Source organism: Ovis canadensis, chromosome 2 (assembly GCF_042477335.2).
Source record: "Ovis canadensis isolate MfBH-ARS-UI-01 breed Bighorn chromosome 2, ARS-UI_OviCan_v2, whole genome shotgun sequence".
Classification (NCBI taxonomy): domain Eukaryota; kingdom Metazoa; phylum Chordata; class Mammalia; order Artiodactyla; family Bovidae; genus Ovis; species Ovis canadensis.
The window spans coordinates 75181132-75205507 of NC_091246.1; the positions used below are offsets into that span (position 1 = coordinate 75181132).

The 24376-nt window shown below is 40.2% G+C and overlaps 1 protein-coding gene across 2 annotated transcripts in view; it reads left to right on the forward strand.

Moving 5' to 3' along the window:
- The window catches only part of KDM4C (lysine demethylase 4C), a 404611-nt gene that overhangs the window by 13805 nt on the left and 366430 nt on the right, over positions 1–24376 (forward strand). For both annotated transcript variants that reach the window (XM_069574114.1, XM_069574115.1), the window contains one exon: positions 19976–20136. In XM_069574114.1, coding sequence (XP_069430215.1) covers positions 19993–20136 — 144 coding nt within the window. In that variant the 5' untranslated portion in view covers positions 19976–19992. The remainder of the gene's footprint in view (positions 1–19975; positions 20137–24376) is intronic.

Below are 24376 nucleotides of genomic sequence, written 5' to 3' on the forward strand. Positions count from 1 at the left end.
ATCTAAGACACATGGGAAATATTTTTAGATGCATTTGCATGTCAAGGCAGCCCTGTACTGGTATCAAGATTAAGAGAATAAATGATTGATAAATATCTGGGCAAGGTACTGTGCCAAACCTGGCGTATAGGATGAAGATCTAGCAAATCCTTCTCCATAGAGGTTGATCTTTCGGATGGGAGTTGCTCCAAAATGTGCAGATTACCGTAACTCTTTACAGTAATGTTTCTTCTGTTCATTAACAAGTGAAACAAGCGAGGACCATCAGGCTACTGTTTCTGACGTTTTCCAAACTGTTCTCCTCCCACCCCCAGTATAGCCGATATTGTGTGTGGCTTATGTGATTGTGAATCTTACGGACTATAATTTCAAAGTTTGCATATGAATATATTTTCAAAAGTTTGCATATAGATATGTTCTCACAATAGTTTAAAATTTGACTTTCATTTTAATATTTGAAAATAAGAACGTAAGAGTAATTTACATGGCCTCCGATGAGTCCTTTTCATAGGCAGTCTCAGATGTAAAGATTACTCGGGCTTCACTGTAGAGTTGGCAGCAACATGTGTTTCACCTGGTGTGTCTACCAGGCTCTGGGATCAGGGCTGGGGCATTGTGGAGGGTGGTGAGGGGCTGGCTGACCTGCTGGCCTGCAGAGGGCACCGAGAAGCCACAGCAGGTGTGGGGGTCCTAGGCACCCCTGGCCCTTCCTCTCAAGTGGCCCCTCCTCCCTAATTCCCAAGGAAGACAATCCAAGCCTAGTCAGCTTTTAGTCAGAGCTCACAGTCACATGAAATACAAGTTTTAGAAACTATTGAAATCTCTTAGACAATTATGCTTGTCAATCCTTGTCACCCTGCTGCATAGTAATAGAGATTTAGAAAGTACATCAAGTTTCTAAATTCTTCTTACTCATAGGAGAACAATCCTTTTTTCCCCTTTCAAGCAGAAATACTGGTTGGCATAGATTGCCTAATTTTGGGGGTTTGTCAGGACCTAAATTTTAGTGTAAATTTCCTAAAAATTGGAATTAACAGAGAATTAAGGTTTTTCCCTTAATACATATGTGTTGAAAATTGCTCAGAATTTCTCTGTTTAGCCTTTTTCATGACAGTCACTGATCTCTCATAATCAGATAGAAGGTCAAGTTTCTATGTTTTAAAAATGGTTTTTCTCCTTAGAAACTTTAAAGCACTTTCGTTCCATGTTTAAAGGTTTTATTGATATGTCAATAAGAGATTACTTTGGCTTCAAATTAAAAATAGGTTTGGAAGGAGAGTCCAACAGTAAAGAAAACATTGGTCACTTAATATTTTCTAAATTCTTAAGATAAATTTAATGCTACAATGACACTTTGTCTTGTGATCAGTTTATCATGTACTTTCCTGTTGAAAGAATTTAATTTTTTGCTTTCTTCTAAAAGAGTGTTTAGTACCAAGTCTGCATTTATTGAATACATTTACTGATTTTTTTTCTTTTCTTTGTCTTCTCTGTACCTTTGACAAATTGAATCATAAAATCTGATGACACTTTCCTGCACTGCAGTATAAGAAACTGCTGGCTTTTATGAAACACTGCAAACAACTTCCTAGATAAACAGATGTCTTACTTTGATTTACTGCTGTTTGTAAACTTTCTTTTCCCTTGTCATGATACATTTATGTCAAAATTTCTTACCAGATTAAAGGGTATTAATACGTGTATACTTCTCATAACTAGAAAATTCTTGTGTTAGCTGCCTCTGCTGTTAACAATGCAGTCTTCTACTGCTTGTCCCATATTTGGGCATTGCTGAGAGGAATCTTAAGGTGACTTTGTGGTCTGCTTCCATTAACTTTTCTATAGTGAATATGGTTCTTTCAGTAGTCAGTGCTTGTGTTTTGTATTTTTGAGATTGCTCTCTTATTTTACCTATCTAACACAAAGTTTTTTCTTTCTTCCTTATTATCTCCAGGTCCTTGAAGTTAAATAATTTAAACAGGCAAATTCTTTGACTAATCTTATTTAGCTATAGAAAGAGTTGTCTTTTGAATGAATAAATGAATGATTAAGGAGGGGTAGTTAGAAAAGTCTGAAAATCTGTGTGCTTTAGAGGAAAATAATGAGATTACTTATCTTAAATGTCAAACTAAAGAATTGGAAATTAAAGTGGTTTGCCAATTTAATTTCCAATTCCAATCGAATTACTTCCATTTGGAAGCCATTTTTACTGAGAGAATGGTTTGTTAAGAATGTTGTCTTTGAAAGTTTCATTCATCTAGGTGGAAAGGTGGGACTCTTGTAGAGTTAAAAACTTAGAAATCAGAAAAGTACATAAGAACTTCAACTTGAATAAGCTACTCAATTTTTATTAATGTAAATGAGCAATCCTTTCCATCCCTCCATCCTCTCTTTTCACTCCCTCACATATAACACTGAGCTCATGAAGGATCATAGAGATCAGTAGTTTATTGATCCCCAGATTTGAAAAATAAGCTAGACTGACATAGGCTTGTCACCTTTTAATTTTATGAAATAAAAATTATCAAAGAAAACTTACTGTAAATTACTGTTCAGAGAAACACCAGCAAAGCAAAAAAACGTTCTTCAAGAATAAAAAGTGTAACTTTATGAAAAATCAACACACTTTCATTCCTCAGAACTACTGCCCACTAGTGTTTAGGGACACTGAACTTGTTTAATTTCCTAAGTTTAAGGGTTACCAAGGCCAAACATTAACAAAGATGAAGTGCTTATACCTCTGGGTATAGATGGAACCACAGCTCAGTCCAGTTGTGTGGCCACGATCTTGTCTAGTGGTTCTTAACTACTTTTTAGTCATGTGTGATGTATTTTGAAAGTGATGGGATCCTCATCTTGGAAGAAAAAATGGACAAAAACAGTGTTCGGAGTGAAAAGAATACTAAACTATAGATGAGTCCATTAAAAACTTCTGCTAATACATTCGAGTGCACAGTTTTCCAGAAAAATATAGATGCTGAAATAGATTCAAGTTATACCATTTAAGAGTTTTTATTTTGTAGTTATATGTCTTACCACAAAGAAATATCAGGTTCAGATAGCTTTTCAAGCTAGTTCTACAAAGCATTTAAATAATACTTAATTTCAGCCCTTAGAAACTCATAGTTTCCCTCTTTCAGGAACATATCCCAACTCATTTTTTCAGGCTAACACGTCTTCCTACCAGCTTCATTACTAGCCTCACTTATGAAAATAGATAATATTAAATATATTATTAACATAAATAATTCCACAGTGTGCATTCTGACAATACTTTATCATTAGATCAGGTGCATTCCAGAAATACAGGTTGGCTCAACATTAAAATATTAATCTCAATTGTAAATAAAGGAGAAAACCCATCGTAATAGATGTTGAAAAAGTATTTGATAGAATTCTTTTAAAAGCAAATGAGCCCCGCCCAGATAAAATTTAAAAAAAACTAGAGAAAGCAATAGAACAGAACTTTTCTAACCCATTAAAGGGTACCTATACATAGTAAACATTCTGAAGAGGAATGGTTAGAAGCATTCCCTTTATAATAAGACATTTCACTGCCACTCCTCTTTAGCTCTAGGGTGTCTTAGGTCAGGAAGGTGAGAAAGAGAAATAAAAGGAATAAGTATTGTGAAGGAAACAAGGAAAAAATACTATTCTCAGATAATTTTCACATGATCTATATAGAATCATAATCTATAGGCGCATTTTCAGAAATGAGATTCTTGGCAAGGTAGTCATATATGAAATCATTAAAAAGTTAACACAAACTGGGGCTGTGGTAACAACCTAGAGGGGTGGGATGGGGAGAGAGGTTAGAGGGAGGTTCAAGAGAGAGGGACCATTGTATATCTATGGCTGATTCATGTTGATATTTGGCAGAAACCAATACAGTACTGTAAAGCAATTATCCTTCAATTAAAAGTAAATAAATTAAAAGAAAGTTAATGGCATTTTTATTTACCAGCAACAAAAGAAAAAATAAACTAAAATGAGAAATGTATTTAAAACATATTCAAGTGTTTAAATATAAAATGAAGTGACTGTACTCTTCAAAAATGACAATGTCATTGAAGACAAAGACAGACTCTGGAAGTATTCCAATTTTAGGGATACTGAGGAGACATGACAGCTACACGCAATACCTAATCCTAGACTGAGTTCCCTACTGGAGGGGAAAAATGCTATAAGGGATGTTTTTTGGTCACTTGACAAAATTGGAACACAGAAATTAGACGTAAATATTATATCTTTGTTAAACTTACTGGAGTTGAGAACTGTTGTATCTGTGTGTAAGAGAAGACTTCAATTCTTAGGAAACGCACACTGAAGTTTTAAGGTGTAAAGGGTCATGATTTATGTAGATTACTTTCAAATAACTCAGAAAAAATACATATATTTGTGAGTGTGTGGAGAGAAAGAGAACATAAATTTATAAAGCAAACAGGGTAAAATACTGATTTGATGAATCTGACTTAAGTGTATACAGGGCTTCCACATCCCCCACCCTTTCCTGTAAATTTGGAATTACCTCTAAAGCAGAAGTTAAAGAAATAGTGTTGAGAGAATAAATATGAGAATAAATCCACAGAGCTTTGTGTTTTTCTTTTTTGGACTTCCTGGTGGCTCAGAGGTTAAAGTGTCTGCCTGGAATGCAGGAGACCTGGGTTCGATCCCTGGGTTGGGAAGATCCCCTGGAGAAAGAAATGGCAACCCACTCCAGTACTCTTGCCTGGAGAATCCCATGGAGGGAGGAGCCTCGTAGGCTACAGTCCATGGGGTCGCAAAGAGTCGGACATGACTGAGCAACTACACTTTAATTCAAATTAAGTTTTCTCATTGATAGGACTTTTTCCTAAGTCAGGGTTAAAGGGCTTGGCACTATGGAAGGGACAAGGGAAAGAGCTGTTTAGCCATAAGGAGAGGCTTTGACAAGTTTTGACCTTGCTTGATTTTTATGCCTGTATTATAAAGGCGCAGAGTGATTCCCACCCCCCACCCCCAACAAGGTATTGTTTTTATTTTAGTTAAGGATGTAAATCAGGAATAAAGATACGGCTATTATTTTATTTCTACTTAAAGCATAAATATACATTCATTTGCTTATTTTTTGTTGTAGGGTAAATCCTTTTCTTTGAGTAAAGGTTCAGTTCAGTCACTCAGTCGCGTCCAACTCTTTTCGACCCCATGAATTGCAGCATGCCAGGCCTCCCTGTCCATTACCAGCTCCTGGAATTCAATCAAACTCATGTCCATTGAGTCGGTGATGCCATCCAGCCATCTCATCCTCTGTAGTTCCCCTTCTCCTCCTGCCCCCAATCCCTCCCAGCATCAGTCTTTTCCAATGAGTCAACTCTTCGCGTGAGGTGGCCAAGGTTGGAGTCCTGCATTTGCTCATTTGCATAAACTGTACACTCCCAACACGGCTTGTACCACTTTCAGTGTCTTTTTTTTTTTTAACAAGTGAAAGTTAAGACACTTGAAATAATATAAGCTACAATCTGTTTAGATTTTACAAATTCCTTTACCTTCTAACCTTTTACTGTTAACATTTCTCACTTTTCTTTTGACATTCCTTTGTTTGTTTGTTTGTTTTTAAAAATTATCTTTATACTGGTTCTTTCCAAAATATTCAACTTAAATTTTGTAGAAACAATATCATTTTTGTATATCTATTAAAATAATATTTAATCACATCACACAATGGCACAGTTTACATAAACTGGGTTGGGAATAAGCACTGTTTGTTGATTGCTAAGTATGCCTTTTAGTTGATATTTAGAATAGATATAGTCTACAAGTCTTGCCTATGTTGTTGTGGGCAGCAGTGGTGTGTTTTGCAGACACTGCATAATATTTGGTGAATTGGTTAAGCCAAAGGCTATTGAGAGTTTCTACTGTGGAAGACCAGTAAGAGTGAGTAGCTGTAGTGGCTGGCTAGTTTGTTAAATGGCTCAGTAATTTTACTCAACACTGCAAAATGAATTTTGAGTAATTTGAGTTAATTTCTTTAAGATACAGAACTGATTATTACATAGGATTACTGGCAAAAGGCAAATAGGTATGCATAAAACCTTCATTTGATTTATATCTGATATTTTTATTCCATGTTTCTTTCCCAGTTACCATTTTTAGGTTATATTTGATGATTTTATCGGTCATGATTCTATTACAGTGGACATGTTCTTGGTTAACTTAAGCAGAAAGAAATTTGATACTGGAGTTGTTAAAGGTTGGAGAACAGGTTATTGGCTGGAACCCCAGGGACTTAATCTTCTGGGATGTCTCACAAAACACCCTTGTTAGTAGGGTCATCTTAGGAACTGCCATTTTTGCCACAAACAGAAAACTGAAGAACCGGTACAGGATCACAGCATCTGGGCTGAGGTCTGAGAGGCAGGAAGTTGCTGCTGCATCTGTTTGTCTGGTGGACCCACCATTCAAGTTGTGGTCCAGGGGTGAGGAGTCATGGCAGAGCTGTTAGACCCAGACTACCTGTGCTAGATCTGATCCAGAGAGAAGGATACCTTGTGGGTTTCCATCTATTTCCCTTTGCTGCTCAGTTCTGAATTCAAGTGTCTTAATACTGAAATAATTTAAATCATATCTGGAGTACCTATTGCAGTGTCGTCTCTTGAAGATGGAGACTCTTCAGGCATTTCCCTTATGACATATTTTGCCTCGGTGATCAGGCTTAATTTCTTCCCTTTCTTTTATCCCCACCTCAAATCAGTCCATCTCTCTCTCTGCTTCCCCCCACCTTCCTCCTCTGCTCTCTACTCCTCTTCTTTCTGTCATTCTCTGTTAATGCCAAGGGAGGACAGTGGCTGCCACAGCCCCTCATGGCTTCCTCTGTCTCCCAGTTCTGAGTTCTGGGGGTGTGGTTGAGCTAGTTAGGGTCAGTTGTCGTCTGCAGGATTGGCTGCCTGGCTCACTCATAGGTGGGAAAAATTCTTGAGGGGAAAGGAGGAGGATGGTTTCCATGGGCTGGGGGTAGATAAGGGCTTTTTCTGAATGATCTAATTAAAAGGGGTTAGGTACAGACAGTTCTCATTGTTTGTGGTAGATATGTTAAAAGTCACTGTGAATACTGAATTAGTGAATTCTGAACTGTTACTCCTAGGGGAAATGTAAGAATTCTGTGTCTCTAATCTCAGTGCTTGTCAGTTAGTCAGTTTATCAGCTTGTGTTGTGTGTGATTTGTTTAAAGACACCGTATTTGATATATAAGTATTCATTCATTAACAATGAACTCATGCCAACAGTGTAACTGATGGCAGAATGAAGCCATGTAATATGTATTTTCATCATAAGGCACATCCTAACTTTCTTGGGCTTAGAAAATTGTGCTTGGGGACTATTTTAAGTAGCTAGATCACCAGTAAGAAGCACAAAAATATAAAAAACACTGGCCATAAATAGGCTGCAAAAAGGATTGTTTACAATATGGGAACTGAAACAAGAAGGCAAAGCATTGCCCCATTTGACCGCAGCTGGGAGAGCACATTCACATTTGGGTGACTCACATATTTCACCACTTAGTTCATGTCTGCAAATGGCCATAGGAGTGCCATAATCATTGATTTGAAGGTTAAAATTTTAGCAAATAGGTGAATTTGCGAATGCAGAATGCAGGACGAATGAGGGTTGAGTATAGATTTGGAGTGGGAATCAGGAGAGCATTAAAAAAAAATGTCATTGGTAGTTGGTGGGGAATGTTGTCAGAAAAGACTTCATCATGCAAGTCTGCATTTGAGATAAACTTTGGAAGATAGGTTATAATCAGAAAGCCAACCAAGGAGAGGCAGAGGAAATAGCATAGTAGTTGTGAATGTGATAATAGAATTTTAGATAAGGCTCAGATCACATCCTTGGCTCTTAACTATGGGACTTTGGGCAAGCATTTTAATTTCCATCATTGGTGAAATAGAGATAGTTGTGATCACTCAATGGGGTTAACTTTGGGGTTGAAATAGGAGAGTGCGCATTAATACACTTTGCAGATGTCTAGCTCACAGGAAGTCCTCAGTCATGTCATCTAGGAGACGCTTTTCTGTGTATAGTGCAGCAGAGGAGGGAAACGGCCTGGCACCTATGGGAACTTTAGAATGAAGCAAAGGGTTCAAGTAGGCGAAATGGCTCTTTGAGGCTGTGGGAGAAGGCAGTAGCTGGATCATTGGAAGTAGTTTTCATGCTGAAATGGTTCTGAGCTATTAAAGTGTTTAAAATAAGGATGGCATGATCAGTTTCATTCTTAGCAAGTTTGTCCTGTATTTTTGTAGTGTATAGAGGAGAATTGAGGGGTAACTCAGCAGAGACTCTTGGAGTAGTTTAGGGAAAAAGGGACCAAAATTTGACTTAGGATACTAACACTGGGAATGGAGATTAGAGAACTGACATGAAAGATCAGATGGTTTAAGAAGTCCAAAAGGCAACAGTTGGCATCCACATAGAAGTGGAGAATGAGGGAGGGCTCAGGATGGCTCCTTGGATTCTGATGTCATTGCAGTGGAGGGTAGGGCTTTGTAGGAGATGCTCTCCCTTTTCCCTTCCCTCTCTACTCTTGAGCCTGATAAAGGTTGGATCCGCCTGTTCTTGTACTAAAGGCTCTCCTGATGCTCTGTGTGTCCCTTTTATTGCAGTACCCAGCCTGTGGTATTTTAACCACTTGTATTCTGTTTTACATATAAGCTCTTTTGGTCACTGTTGGTGACCAAAAACTATAGGTGGATTGAATGAACGATGAAGACTATGGGATAGAGGAGCAAGTTTCGGAGGAAAAAATTTTTTTTTAATCTCTGTTAAGTTTTAGATTCAGTTTTGTGTCTCTGTTGAGTGTGAGAATCATCTCTGAATGGCTATGCCCAGGAGCCACTTTGATTTACTGAGCTTGGATTCTGCTCAGTAAGAGAGGTTCTTGCTGTGTATTTCTGAGGCATTGGTATGGACAGCTGAGGCCGTGTGCATGCACTCATCCATAGTGTCTGTGTCTGGTGGAGAGGGAAGACAACCACAGAAGGAACCTTGCAGTCTATCAGTTATGAGGAGTTGGCCGAAGAAGAACATAGAAAGGAGTTCCAGAAAGTGGAGTGACCATAAAAGAGTGAAAAGGGGTTGGTATATGTTGCACCATACCCAGAAGCTGTGGCAGGAGAGGACTTGTCCAGTTTTAAAGACTGCAGAGAGGCTGCTAAGAGGACTAAAAACAACATATTGGAAATGGCAATTGTAAAGTCACTCGTCACTTTCCAGAATGATTTCAATGTACTAGTGGATGAAGATGTCACATCGAAGTGGGACTGAAGATTGAATAGATGAATCAGACAAAATGAGTGTAGGCTATTTTCTGCTGGGTTTAATCTGTGAGGGTTGGGAAAGAATGCTGAAGGTTGTAGCTGAGATCTGTGTAGGGGGCCATGGTGAACAGGGAGCCTTTAAAAATTATGTGGAAGAGATCTGAGCATGGTTGTGGGCAGTGGTGAAGAAGCTAATAGAAGAGATTGAATAGGTTGGTTTTTGGGTTGTTTTTGTTTTTTTGAAGCCAACATCTCTGCCTACTGTAGCCTGGCAGTATGGCATTGTTTTTTTGTAACTTTGAATCCCCATTTACAGTGCTATAGGGGAGGTAGTGTTTTCTCATTTGAATCATGGGGAAGCAGGCCTAGTTTTTAAGTAATTTTCTTAATGCAGCTGTTAAGTGGAGGAGGTGTGTGCAAGGAATTAGAATCTGGCTGGTTTGGCTCTAAGGTCTGGCCTTGCTTCTTAGTTGCCTTTTAAGTGAAGTGAAGTGAAGTCGCTCAGTCGTGTCCGACTCTTTGTGACCCCATGGACTGTAGCCTACAAGGCTCCTCTGTCCATGGAATTTTCCAGGCAAGAGTACTGGAGTGGGTTGCCGTTTTCTTCTCCAGGGGATCTTCCCAACCCAGGGATTGAACCCAGGTCTCCCACATTGCAGGCAGGTGCTTTACCATCTGAGCCACCAGGGAAGCCCGGCCTTTTAAGTGAAGACAGTCACAATTTGAAAGAAACATACAAAATGATTTAGATCAACTCCCATTGGTAATTTTTACAAGATGCCATTTTCTTTGGTTGAGATTACCACTGTGATGTCTGTTTAGCTGAATTGTTAGAAGGCAGAGAAACTGTCCCTTGTTATAGTGAACTTTTGTTTAGTCTGCGTGCTTCCACCTAAGGATTTGGACATGGCCAAATTTGCAGCCATGAAATTAAAAGATGCTTACTCCTTGGAAGGAAAATTATAACCAACCTAGATAGCATATTAAAAAGCAGAGATATTACTTTGCCAACAAAGGTCTGTCTAGTCAAGGATATGGTTTTTCCAGTGGTCATGTATGGATGTGAGAGTTGGACTGTGAAGAAAGCTGAGTGCTGAAGAATTGATGCTTTTGAACTGTGGTGATGGAGAAGATTCTTGAGAGTCTCATGGAATGCAAGGAGATCCAACTAGTCCCTTCTAAAGGAGATCAGTCCTGAGTGTTCTTTGGAAGGAATGATGCTAAAGCTGAAACTGCAGTACTTTGGCCAACTCAAGAGAAGAGTTGACTCACTGGAAAAGACTCTGATGCTGGGAGGGATTGGGGGCAGGAGGAGAAGGGACAACAGAGGATGAAGATGGCTATATGGCATCACTGACTCGATGGACATGAGTCTGAGTGAACTCTGGGAGTTGGTGGTGGACAGGGAGGCCTGGCGTGCTGCAGTTCATGGGGTTGCAAAGAGTTGGACATGACTGAGCGACTGAACTGAACTGAAATTAATCAGCATGGTTCTTGGTCATTGTATTGTTAGCATGAATGGAAACTTTATCCCAAGGGAAAAGGATAATAGGGTTTCTAACAATTAGGTTGTTGCTATGTTGCACAACCTGTAACTGAGTGGAAGTTTGCCTCCCCTCTCCCATCCATTTTCTAATAATTGCCTACTTATTGGAATCTGATTGGTGGGTGATAAAGGGACTCATACTCAGTCATCGAACACTGTATAAGTTGAAAGATACAGGACAGTAAGAAAAAGTATAAGTACTGAATCTAAAAAAAGTGCTGTTTTCTAATTATGCCTTTTAAAAGAGGAATTTTCTAAGATATTTTCTGGTTTATAACAGAACAGAATGTGTGCATTCGGTAAACATACAAAAGACCCTTTTTGTTCCAGTTGTGCTATTTCTCTTTTAATCCTATTTTTTTCCCCTTAATTCCATCATTCTATTGCTTTTCTATGTGACTATCTGGTGACCAGTATAGTTGATACATACAGGTTTTTAAAAAAATTGTTAGGTTAATTAATGGTTTTTGTTCTAATTTTTATTGGAGTTTAATTGATTTACAGTGTTGTATTAATTTCAGGTATACAGCAAAGTGAATCTGATATACACATACATATATCCACTCTTTTTTAGATTCTTTTCCCATATAGGTCATTACAGAGTATTGAGCAGAGTTCCCTGTGCTGTGCAGTAGGTCCTTGTCAATTATCTGTTTTATGCATAGTAGTATAGTGTATATGTGTCAGTCCCAATCTTCCAATTTATCCCTACCCCTGTAACCATAAGTTTGTTTTCTACATCTGTAACTATTTGGTTTAAACCAAAATAAGTTAATTTTAGCCTTTTTAAAGATTCCACATATAAGTGATATTATGTGATATTTGTGTTTCTCTGTCTTTTTGCTTTACTCAGTGTGAGAATCTCTAGGTCCATTCCTCTGTTGATGGACATTTAGGTTGCTTCCACATCCTGACTATCGTAAGTAGTAACTGCATATAGTTTTTTTTTTTAATTTTGTAAGGGTGTGCCGAATCTTAGTTGCGACTTGCAAGATCTTCAGTTGTGGCATGTGAACTCATAGTTGCAGCATGTGGGATCTAGTTTCCTGACAAGGGATCAAGTCCGGGCCACCTGCATTGGGAACATGGTGTCTTAGCCACTAGACCACCGGGAAGTCCTTAGATGCATATAGTTTTAATTCATATCCATCATGTCTTTTTAATGCTGTAACAGTCCCCTGTTCCCACCCCTGCCACCACCCCTCCTCCCACATTAGCTTTTGGAATATAGACTATCCCACATTCAGTGTTTGACATATTGCTTTCTTACGGTGGTGTTTAGTTTGTTCCACTAGCCCCTGTATTTCCTGACCACTGGTAGTTAGAGTTAATAGCTCAGTTTAGGTTCAGATTTATTTTCTAGGGAAGTATGATTACTAGGTAATGTTGTGTTTTCCATTGCTTCATATCATGTCTACTTAGTCCACTGATTGTTAGGCTGATTCCTTCATTATAAAGCTTCCTATTGTCACCTCTTGATTTTAACGTCTGTTGATGATGTTTCCTCAGATTCTTTATTAGGAATAAAAAAAAAGGCAAATGGTGATCATAGAATTCTGTTGTTTTTTTTTCTACTTTTATTTGTTGAAATGTTTCTATAAAGAACTTTCTACCATCAATTCTTTCCCTACCTTATGTAGGGGCAGAAGAAGTTTCCCTTCTTCCCATCTGGATTCTTTGTTCTAATAATTAATTGACATAAGACAGATTAATGAGAGAAAAGCAATTTTGAAAAAAATAAATTTAATTTTGTAGGTACAGGAACCCCAAAGATATGAGATCCAGGGCAATTTGGGAAGTTGAGGCTTAAATGAAGCTTGAGCTAAGGGATAGAATTGGGGCCTGGGGCTTCAAAGGGGAGGAGGGTAAATCACCAGATGAGAAGAACAGATGTTTGATAAGCAGATGCTTGCCCAGTTGTACGGGTAGGTTTTTCAGATAAGAAAAGTTTTCTTTCTGGTAATAGCTCTCTTTCCAGGCTCCCTACCTAAATTCCTCAGGTAGGTAAGGGAGAGGTGGAAGTTTTTCTTGAGTCTGCTGGGTCTTGGCTTGCCTTCAGCTCAAAATAATTCATGTACCAAAGAGATACATTTTGAGGTCACAGATTCTCCTCCTCACCAAAAATATCATTTGTTCAGGAAAGACAAGGACTTGATTCTTCCTTTTATTTTAAACCTTTGGAGTATTACGTTGAGTATTCCAGTGGTGATTGATTTTTTTTTTTTTTTAGTAAAGGAGGATTATAGACTTACACATTTACAAATATTTTATAGTTTATTCATTTCACTATAGACTCATGATTTCTTTATTTGGCCAATTATGTTATTGTTGCTCAGTCGCTAAGGGTGTCTGACTCTTTGCAACCCCATGGACTCCAGCATGCCAGGCTTCCCTGTCCTTCACTGTCCACTTTGTTCCAGAGTTTGTTCAAATTCATGTCCATTGAGTCGGTGATGCTGTCTAACCATCTCATCCTGTAAGGGTTGATTATGGTCCATTATTGTTGTTTATTTTGATGGCACACTTGCCTCCAGATTTAGTCAGTGGAAGCCCCTTCAAGTTGGCTTTTCTGTCCTTTTGACATGTTCCCCTCATTTTTTGAGTATTTCCTTACTTTCTAGCAAGGAAGATATTCCAAGCCTGCTACTGCTGCTAAGTCACTTCAGTCGTGTCCGACTCTGTGTGACCCCATAGATGGCAGCCCACCAGGCTCCCCCGTCCCTGGGATTCTCCAGGCAAGAACACTGGAGTGGGGTGCCATTTCCTTCTCCAATGCATGAAAGTGAAAAGTGAAAGTGAAGTTGCTCAGTCATGTCCAACTCTTCGCGACCCCATGGACTGCAGCCCACCAGGCTCCTCGTCCATGGGAGTTTCCAGGCAAGAGTACTGGAGTGAGGTGCCATCGCCTTCTCCGATTCCAAGCCTACCTTGTAGTTTTTTCCCACTTGTCTTGGAATCAGACTTTTATCCAAGAAGTCTTGGTTCCTTTTAGTGGAGAATGGTAATATTTAGCATTGATCAGCTGGGGCTGCAGTAACAAATGACCACAAACTTACGTGGCTCAAAATAAGATTTATTCACTCACAATTCTGGAGGCTAGAGGGCCAAAATCAAGGTGAGAAGGGCCACACATTCTTTAAAGGATCTGGGAAGAATCTTTCTCATTTCATGTTGTGCTTGCTGGCATCTCTTGATTGCAGCTGCATGACTCCATCGGTCTTCGTCTTTATGTGGTGTTCTTCGCTCTGGGCCTGTCTCCTCCCCTTTTGTAAGGAGATACCAATCATATTGGACTTGGGTCCCCCCTAATAGAATATGACCTTATCTTAACTTGATTATATGTATAGAAGACCCAGTTTCCAAATAAGGTCGCATTCACAGGTATTGGGGGTTAGTTTTCCACTTGTCTTTTGGGGGATACAGTTCAACCCATAACAGTGTCTGACCAAGGTTGTCTGCAAACAGAAGCTTACATGGCTCCCTGTGGGGTCAAGTTGGTGAGCTGCCATGGTGGGACTGAACGGTGGGACTGAAAGGCCAGACTTCCAGCTGTCTCAGGTGGCGCCTGTGCCCTGCCTTTCTCCAACCTGGCTCACAGGGGCTGGAGTAGAGCAGAGAGGTAGAACCTGCCCTGTCCAGGCCTTGGCTGCTCAGTTTCTTTTTAAAATCTCACTGTAGGAAAGGAGATGGGAGGACTGGTAAGTATGGCCTCCAGGGTTTGGGCAGGTCCTCGTAAGGAACCAAGGGGAGGCTGGAATAGAGGTCTCTCCAGACACTAACACAGCTGGTAGTTGTCTCTTGGTTCCTTTTCTTTCTAGCCTAAGGCATTATCTGCTTAACTAGTGAGTGCTGTGTCTCCCAGGGGGTGGTGCTTTATAGTAGATCCTCAAGTGTTCTCTTCATTGTAGACCAGTTCTGTGGCAGGCATTGTCTAAGAAACTAGTACTTGTGGTGAGAGCCATCGGTTTTTACTCTTTTCATAGTAATTGTTTCAACAGTAGGACACAAGTCAGAAATACAGGTGTATATATCAAAAGCAATATGGGCTACAGATTGACATTTAGCAGGAAAACATCAGCTTTAGTTTCTTTTTTTATTAACAAATAGAGATATAGTATGAGAATAAGGAGAGTGGATGTTAAGGTAAAATTTTTCAAGAAAGAGGCTTGGGCCAATTATCCAAGTAGGAATTAGTGTTAGAGTTGTTTTTTACTTGATGAGAAGGATCTTTATTTCTTTAAAAAAGTTCTTAGGGTACTTACTATAAATATGATTATTTGGTTTGATTGGTCTTAAAAACAGTGAAGACCAGCTTTGTAGAAGCAAAATAGCAAAGTTATCACAGATACTGTAGTCACTCACTTTGGGGACTCAGTCTCTATAGAGATGTAGCATTAAAAAAATGACTATTGCGTCACCTTCAGCAGAAAATCATAGAGATGTTTTTGTAAAATATAAGTCATTCTCCAACTAGGGAGCATTATTGCAAGAGCATTTTAAACCTTTTCTGCTTGGCTCGGAGAAATAAAGGTAAAAGAGACGAGGGGATTATTTGATCAATAATATCATGATTTGATAAATAACATTGATTAATAATAACATGATTTAGTTCTAGTAACAATAAGTTTAATAATTATAAAGATGGATTAGAAAAAACTCAAGGAACAGAATATTTATAAACTAACTTTTAAGCTTAATGAATGTATGTAGGCAATCCCAGAATCAACTGAAAATGGTTATATATGTCCAAAAATGATCAATATCACTAGCAATCAAAGAAATGAAACTTAGCAGACTTTTTAAACTGTCATATTAGTAAAAATTTGGGTGGTGAGATTAACATTAAATCTTAAAATGCTTTAATGTTTTACAGTTTGTCACATCGTATATTAACTCTATAGACTGAAGAGGTCTAAATGTAGGCTGACTAGGTCTTCTGTATATGTACGTGATTTAGAGGTAGAACTAGTTTCGTGTAATCAGGAGTAGTGACATTAGAAGGAAGCAAAGTTTATTTCACAGACCAATTAGCAGACTAGGTCAAGGCGGAGGTTTGATTCTGATTGTTACAAACTTGCTGCGCATCTTAACAGTCTCATCGCTTCAGTTTCTTGTCAGAGTCATTCTGTCAAAAATCTTGACTCCTCTGTTTCTTACATCACGAATTTTGTTCAGAACAGCTCTGCAATCTGACCACTTCTCACTGCCCACCCCTGGTCCAAGTCACCGTTTTAGTTTGCCTGGGTTCGTGTAAATTGCCTCCATGCTTCCAACCTTGTCCTTTTTTGATACAGCAGCCAGACTGACCTCTCTGCTTAACATCCTCCAGAGCAGTTATCTTAGAAAGCAGTGTCGTTGTCTTGGTGGGAAAAGCATGTTAGAGTATCCCCAACATGAGGTACTAGAAGGGGAAGAAGCTCAAGATTACTTTTCATCTCACTTAGTAAACACCAAACTCCTTTTCTCCCCTCTCACGCTTGCCCCCACCACCTCTCTTACCATCTTCTTCCTTGCTTACCACACTCACTTCTTCTTTTTTTAAAACATATTTATTCATTTGGCTGCACAGGAGTCTTAATTGTGGCATGCAGGATCTTTAGTTGCAGCATGTGGTTTCCTGACCAGAGGTTGAACCCTGGCCCCCTCCACTGGGAGTGTGGAGTCTTAGCCGTTGGGTCACCAGGGGAGTCTCGCCAGGCTACTTCTTGCTGTTCTTTGACGAGCCCAAGAGGCTTCTTACACTTGCCTCAGCCTTAAATACTCTTCTTCCAGATATCTCATGGTTTATTCCCTCCTTCAGGCCTCTGAAAGGCTTCCCTTGCCCACCCCGTGTGAAGCAGCTACCTCGCCTCTCTGTACTCTGTGCCCCTGCCCTGGTTTACTTCTTCATAGCACTATTACTTATTTATCGTCTGTTTCTCCCCTCTACTACTGTTACGTGTTTTGTTTCATTCTATCTTGAATGTCTGCCCACCAGTCAGGTACTTAGTACCTAGTTGAATGATCAGTTGAATTTCCAGTTTCTTCTTTAGCGGTTTCTCAAGCTCTTTGCCTAGAGAAAGGGGCAGGGCTTGTTCTTCATCTGTGGGAAAGTAAGGCTGCCTTCCAAGTGCCAGACGTTTCTACAGAGGTGCTCTAGGGGCTTCTCCTTTCTCACTGCTCAGATTTTTATATTCTATTACTCTTTACCAATTAAATGATTTCTGTTTTCTAAGTAACTTTTCCACATTACGGACCAGTGCTTTCCTTTTTCGCACATTTGGTATCATTTAGTGTGAATCCTTTAGTAACATGTTGACATTTATTCTGTCATTCAGCTAGCAAATAGTTATTGCAGCAGATATTACGAGCCAGGCCAGGTACCAGACTAAACGCCAGGGCTTAAAGAGATGGAGAACCTGCCTTCCCCTTGAGGAGCTTGGAGTTCAGTGTGTGGTTGCAGGTGCCATTGGGACAGGCAGCTGATACAAGAGGAATGCAGAGAGGGAGGTCCAGACACACAGGGTTGCTCACCTAGGCCTGCCCCAGAGGGTTGGGAATCTCAGCAGTGGACAGGAGTTTGCCAGGTGAGGAAATAGGTAAACACTGCTCCAACAGGAGGGGATAATTTGGGCAAGGGCATAGAGAGCTGTACTTGTTTCAGTTCAGTTGCTCAGTCGTGTTTGACTCTTTGTGACCCCATGAATCGCAGCATGCCAGGCCTCTCTGTCCATCACCAACTCCCAGAGTTCACTCAAACTCAATGTCCATCGAGTCGGGGATGCCATCCAGCCATCTCATCCTCTGTCGTCCCCTTCTCCTCCTGCCCCCAATCCCTCCCAGCATCAGAGTCTTTTCCAGTGAGTCAACTCTTCGCATGAGTTAGCCAAAGTACTGGAGTTTCAGCTTTAGCATCACTCCTTCCAAAGAAATACCAGGGCTGATCTCCTTTAGAATGGACTAGTTGGATCTTCTTGCAGTCCAAGGGACTCTCAAGAGTCTTCTCCAACACCACAGTTCAAAAGCATCAATTCTTCAGCACTCAGCTTTCTTGACAGTCCAACTCTCACATCCATACATGACTACTGGAAAAACCACAGCCTTGACTAGACGGACCTTTGTTGGCAAAGTAATGTCTCTGCCTTTCAATATGCTGTCTAGGTTTAAGCGCAAATCACTGAGTCTTACTGAAGCATACAGTAAAATGTGAGTCTTCCCAAGTGGCTACTGAGCAGGTAAGGAACCCGCCTGCTTATGCAGGAGATGGTAGGTTTGATCCCTGGGTCAAGAAGATCCCCTGGAGAAGGGCATGGCAACCCACTCCATTATCTGTGTCTGGAAAATCCCATGGGCAGAGGAGCCTGGCAGGCTACATGGGACTGCATGTAGCCCATGTAGGCTGCAAAGAGTCAGATATGACTGAAGTGACTTAGCACGCATGCACTGTATAATGCAGGCTGTGACAGTGGACACAGCCATGATAGTTCTTGCAAAGGGCCTGATCTGGATGCTTCTAAAGGGTTCTATGTATCCTATGTAGAGGTGGGACTTTGATCCTGCAGCCCAGGGATTTGGGCCTGTGCACCTGAAGGGATGGGGCTGGTGAGGTGGCCTGAAAGTGAAGTGAAGTCACTCAGTTGTGTCCAGCACTTTGTGACCGCATGGACTTTAGCTTGCCAGGCTCCTCTGTCCGTGGGATTCTCCAGGCCAGAATACTGGAGTGGTTGCCATTTCCTTCTCCAGGTGAGGTGGCCTGGAAGGCTTTTAAATTGCATGCCTCTTTCCTGGGGCAGGGAGAATACAGGATATTTTCTGTTAGGTATTAATATATCTCCATGCAGATTATTTTCTAGTTTAGAATATAAATTCCTGAAGGGTGACAGGGTTTAATTCTGGAGTAGCTCATTTCCGTCACATACACTTTGTGAGATAGAGGCTGATTTAAACCTTCAGTGCATGATGATAATGGAGCCCTGAACTGTTACCACCTCTTATCCCCTTGCATGCTTCCCCTTTATCTACTGCATCCCTCATTTCCCACCTTCTCTTTTTGTCAGGCAAATTGAATTTATTATAAAAAAAAAATGAGAAAAGGAAACTTTTGTTCTGAGAGGATTAGGTGTTTGAGCTGTCAGATGCCAGGCGCTGTCACTGTGTATAGGTGGGATGTGCGGGACTCCTTCCTGAGGCATGCGTGCCCATGCTCCTCATCTCGGCACGTGGTGGGCACATGGTGTGCCCTTGCCCAGCACACAGTAGGTGTTCAGTAGATGTTTGTGGAAGGACTCACCCTGTTCTTTGACAGCAGGATTAAGTCTGCGTTTTCACAGCGTTACTACTACCTACTTTTCTACTTTGATCTCCTGAATCTTTTCTTCCTGAGCTCTAGACTAGCTAATCTCCCTTCTCCATCCCTGCAGACTTCAAATATTTCCACCACCTCAGACATTCTTTCTCTCATCTGACAAACTTCTCTGCACCTTCTCATAAGGCCCAATTCTGCCCCTTTCCAGGGAAGTCATTGCTGAGTAACTCAGATGAAGTCAGTTACCTCTTCCTGTGTATAGTTTTGTATTGAAGTTTGCGGCCTCCAGACAGTCAGCTTGGAAGACAGCCTTTCTTTACTCTTGTGCTGTATAACCTCCTATACTGTGCCTCCAGCACTTTAGCCTGGTGTCTGGTGGTTTCGCAGATGGGGGCTGGTTTGTACGTTATTACAGGAAAGCATGTCATGGTGAGTAGAAGCACGCCTGAGTAGGCTCTGTGCTGGGGATGTGGAATAGTATCCATTTACCACTCAGCCTGCACCAGGCCTTTCCATAGGTACATAGATGACCGTCTGTTTCAGAGCTGGTTCCGGAAACTTGCAAAGTTAGAAAGTTCATTCTTTCTAGGAAGGACTCTGAGGAGGAGACCAATGTAATTAGGTCAGCGATTTCATGCCAGCAGTAGGAGCTTGGGAGGAGTAACTAGAGGCAGTTTTTCTTTTCAGGAGTCCGGGAGAGATGAGGGAGTCTCGCTAACAGGGTGGTAGAAAGGAATGGTAAGTAACTAAAAGAGCTTTTGCTGGGGAAGCTTACCCACTATTTGGGAGGAATGACCACTGACCTTACCACACAGAAACTCAGCACTGATGCCCACATCATCTTTTCTGTAGAGACTGCTTCAGCCATCATGGAGGTGGCCGAGGTGGAGAGTCCGCTCAACCCCAGCTGTAAGATCATGACCTTCAGACCCACCATGGAGGAATTCCGGGAGTTCAACAGATACCTCGCATACATGGAATCTAAAGGAGCCCATCGAGCGGGTCTTGCAAAGGTGATTATCTTCAGATGTTTTTAAGCCAGAAAATGATCATTTGGCCTTTCAGTTATACTCTTAGTCTTCTTGATGTGGGAACTTGTTTTTTCCAAAGGAAGATATTTGCAAAATCTTTGTTCTTATTAATCCATGTGGAATATTTGATTTCTTCAAAAAATAATTATCTTATTTTTCTTTCAACTATTTATAGTAGGTTACATTCTAGGGCTTTAAGAAAATAACCATACTGAACCAAGAGTGATTCCCAGAAACCAGAGAGACCCATGTAAGGGTTTCAGAAATGAGAGCATATTCATAGAGTTCATTAGTTGCTCACAGAGTGCAGGTATTAACCTGAAGCCTGAGTACTGCTCTGCTCCCTCTACCCTTCTCTTCCTCTTTGTCCCTGCTGCTCCCTGCTTTCTCTTCCTCCCTCCCTTCTTCATTCTTTCTGTTTTAAAATGTAACAGATTAATTAGACATGATTCATGTACCATACAATTCACATACCATATAATTCACCCATTTAAAGTGTGCAATTCAGTGTTGGTGTTTTTTTTGGGGGGGGATATATTCACAGAGTTGTGCAACTATCATCACTACCTAATTCCAGAACATTTTAACCACTCCTCCCCAAATAAACTGTACCCTTCAGCAGCCATTCTCCATTCTCTGCTATCCCCTACCCCCTGCCTCTTGGCAATCACTAATCTGCTTCCTTTCTCTTTAGATTTGCCTTTCTGTTTTCTTTTTAGTTATTTGTTCATCACATGTGGAGAATGCATACTCTGTGCCAGGCCCTATGTCAGATGCTGGGGGTTAGAACGAATATGAAGTCCAGAGCCCTGGAAGCTGACCCGAGCTTTATTACGGCTTGTCCAGTCACAGGAAGGCACGGGTCATTCTATTCCAAGTGCAGTGGGGAGCGTTAACAGGCTTAAAGCAGAGGCAGGAGGACCCGGTGGCTGCTTGTTTGCTGGCCGCTCTGTGTGGCTTGTGGGCTCTTAATTCCCTGACCAAGGATGGAACCCAGGATCCTAGCAGTTAAAGTTCTGAGTCCTAACCATTGGACTGCCAGGGAATTCCCTGTTTATTTGTTTTGTTTTGTAGTATTATTTTGATAAGATCACAGTGGCTTCTACTTGAAGAATGAATTTGAGGGGGAGTAGAGCAGAAGCAAGGAGTGCTGTCAGGGGTAGTTGTGACTTGCTCAGGATTATAGGCAATGAGGGCTAAGGTACCGAGGATTGCGTTGCAGAGTTGCCCTGTAGCTGCAGAGTTAGAACTTTGAAAGAGAGGTTGTCTAGGTTTGACCTTAACCTGAAATTAGTGTATCTTTCTGTGATGGAAATCTATTTCAATGTAAAATTTTCTTCGGAAGAATAGATTTTCTTGGTACTTACTTAATTTTATTATTGTTCTAAACGTTATGTTTATTATTAATGGATTTCTGCGGACTTGTCGACATCACCACATGAATTCCTGAGCTCCAGCAGAGCCTTCCCTGCTGTGGCTCATCGCGGTTCTCCTTGAAGCCCCATCTCTGGGGTGGGCCCAGGAGCGCTGAGAGGGGCTGCAGAACGAGCTTCCAGGCTTGCGCGGCTCGGTGTTCAAGGCCGCCTCCTGTATCTGGATGCAGCTGTTTGTAATGCTGGACTGTTCTGGCGTTTGTGCCTTGCAGTCTGTTATTTTTTTCTGTGTAGTTCAAGTCACTGCTGGATAAGGTTTACAATTCAGGGATATTAAGCTGAGTGGATTAGGGATGAGTGAGACAGACAAAAAGAAGATAAAAGTTTATAGTGAATTTCTCAGATATGTTATCCTTAGTTTAATCTTTTCATTAGGTTAGCTCTCAAAGATCCCACTTTTGGAACCTTAACACTTCTAGGTTATCTTTGAGGAGAAAAAAAAAATGTTTAAGTTGAAGAGAAGAGAATGGTATTTCAGAATCATTTGGCACAGAAAATTTTGATCATAAACTTAAAATGAACCAGCCAGCAAGGTTTGGGCTTTATTTGGGCAGCAGGGAGCTGGGGTGGCTGTCCTCTTCTCTGGGCTCTGAATCCAGCCCTTTGTCCTGTAGCTCTCCCTCTTTGTTCCCTGAAAATGTATACCTTACTGGGTTCCCTTGGGATTAGTGAACATCCCGTGGCTAGGGGCACGTTTAGTAACGTTAGAAAAGAAATTGGCAGCTACTCCCATGAGGGTGCTGGAGTACAGAGAGGACGTCTATGCCCCTGTGGACATTCTCTGACAGAGCAGAGTTAATGAGAACTACAGTTAATTTTCTGAGTGTTGAACCAGACACCAACCTGAGTCCAGATTCTCTTTATCAAGTGAGATTCATTGACAAAGATGGAGATAGTGATTTGATATTCAGTAATTTCCTTTTACTTACACTAGGAATACAGTGAACTGTTTTTTAGTCACTTTTGCCATCTTTTACATCAGGTCACAAAGACTCAGTTTCACCTTCTTTTTTCACCTCAATTTCACCCTTCTTTTTCTGGAAGTTGCAGCAATAGCAAATATATAAAACTGCACCAAATAAAATCAAATTGTATACATTAAAACTGCATTAATGTTGCTATTTGTTTTGAGGGCTAGCCCTGGGGAACAGAGCCGTCTGTGAAATTATTTGTTAATGCATCATTTAATGAGTTGGTCTTAATTTTTGATTAAGATCAATTTGATTGGTTTGAAGAAAGTGGTTGAATAATAGTGACTTTGACCTCAGATTACAGTCTGCCTTGGTTGGTAACATTTTTTAGATTTATACTTATTTAATGTCTCCCCAACCACTCCCCCACCCCCGAGTGAGAGGTTTGACACTGACTTTCTACCTAGAGTTGTTGGTCTAATTGGGAAAGTGAAAAAATGACAATGTCCTTAAATGTAAAGCTTGTACTTTTTTGTGGAGAAAGGTTATAATGAAACAATATTACATGAGGAATGGCCAGATTCTTCCACAGCAGTATTATGGACATACTCTGTCCTGGGCCTGAGGTTATCGTCTAGAGTAGAGAGCTTCAGGAGTAGCGTAGAGGTGGTAGATAGCTGTCTGTGTCCACAGGTGCCGAAAGATGGGAGAAGCACTGCCCTTCCTCCTCATGCTCCTTTCTCAGTTGGTCGGTGGTAGTAATGGCAACAGAGTTCAAGATCAGTAATGCAAATACCGATTTCAGTTAGATAATTTTTACTTGTATAGGGCCCAAGCTGGGGTTGGGGAAATATTAATATAAAACATATATTTTTATTTTGATATAGTCAGGAAGGTAAACTTCTGGAGAAATGGGTTTCCTTTCTTTAGAGTCCTTACAAGTAAAAGTTTAACTTTTGAGTATTTTAAAGTCCTAAGTATTATATATTGTGCTTCCACTTCCTATGTGAGAAAATACAGTGTGTTAAGATTTAAAATTACAGTTGAAAAATAAAAATTTTGTCATAGGCCTGAACTTTCAGATTTTTAAAGTTTTGTCTGAACACTTTAAACTTTAATTGGAATAACTGAATGCAAGTTCAGAATAATTATGAAGATAATATTTAGATTTTTGTAAATGTATTGTGTTATTTAACTTTAGAGAAGAAAATTTGCTACAAAATGTTTTTTGGATGAACAACTGCCTGTTTCTCACAACGCTGGAAAATATTTAACTCTAAACATAATGTTGGTTTTGATTGTAGATATATTTCCAAACAGGAACCTGAATAAATATGTGCTTTATTTTTTTGAATAACCACATTCATTTCTGATGAAGAAGAAGTATTTATAAAATTCTTCATTACTATCCTTTGCCCTTTCAGAATATGATCAAGACAGTGTAAGTACGTTTATCCATTTGGTATGGTTGTCCACACTCTTAAAATATTGAGTATATGTTCTCAGTACTATAAAGTGTGATTGTCTCTGGTGCCATTTTAAACCAACATACCTTAGAGAAAAATCAAATGTGTAATATTACCTTATTGCTGATGAAAATTAAGTTTAGAGTTTAAAGATCCCCCAATCTCTTTTTTGAGTTAATATTCATTTATTGGCAGAAAGTGAAGAGCAACTAAAGGGTCTCTTCATGAAGATGAAAGAGGAGAGTGAGGAAAGTAAAAATGCTGGCTTAAAACTCAACATTCAGAAAACTAAGGTCATGGCACACAGTCTTTTCCCTTCATGGCACAAAGATGGGGAAAATGTGGAAACAGTGTCAGATTTCATTTTCTTGGGCTCCAAAATCAATGTGTACGGTGACTGCAGCCGCGAAAT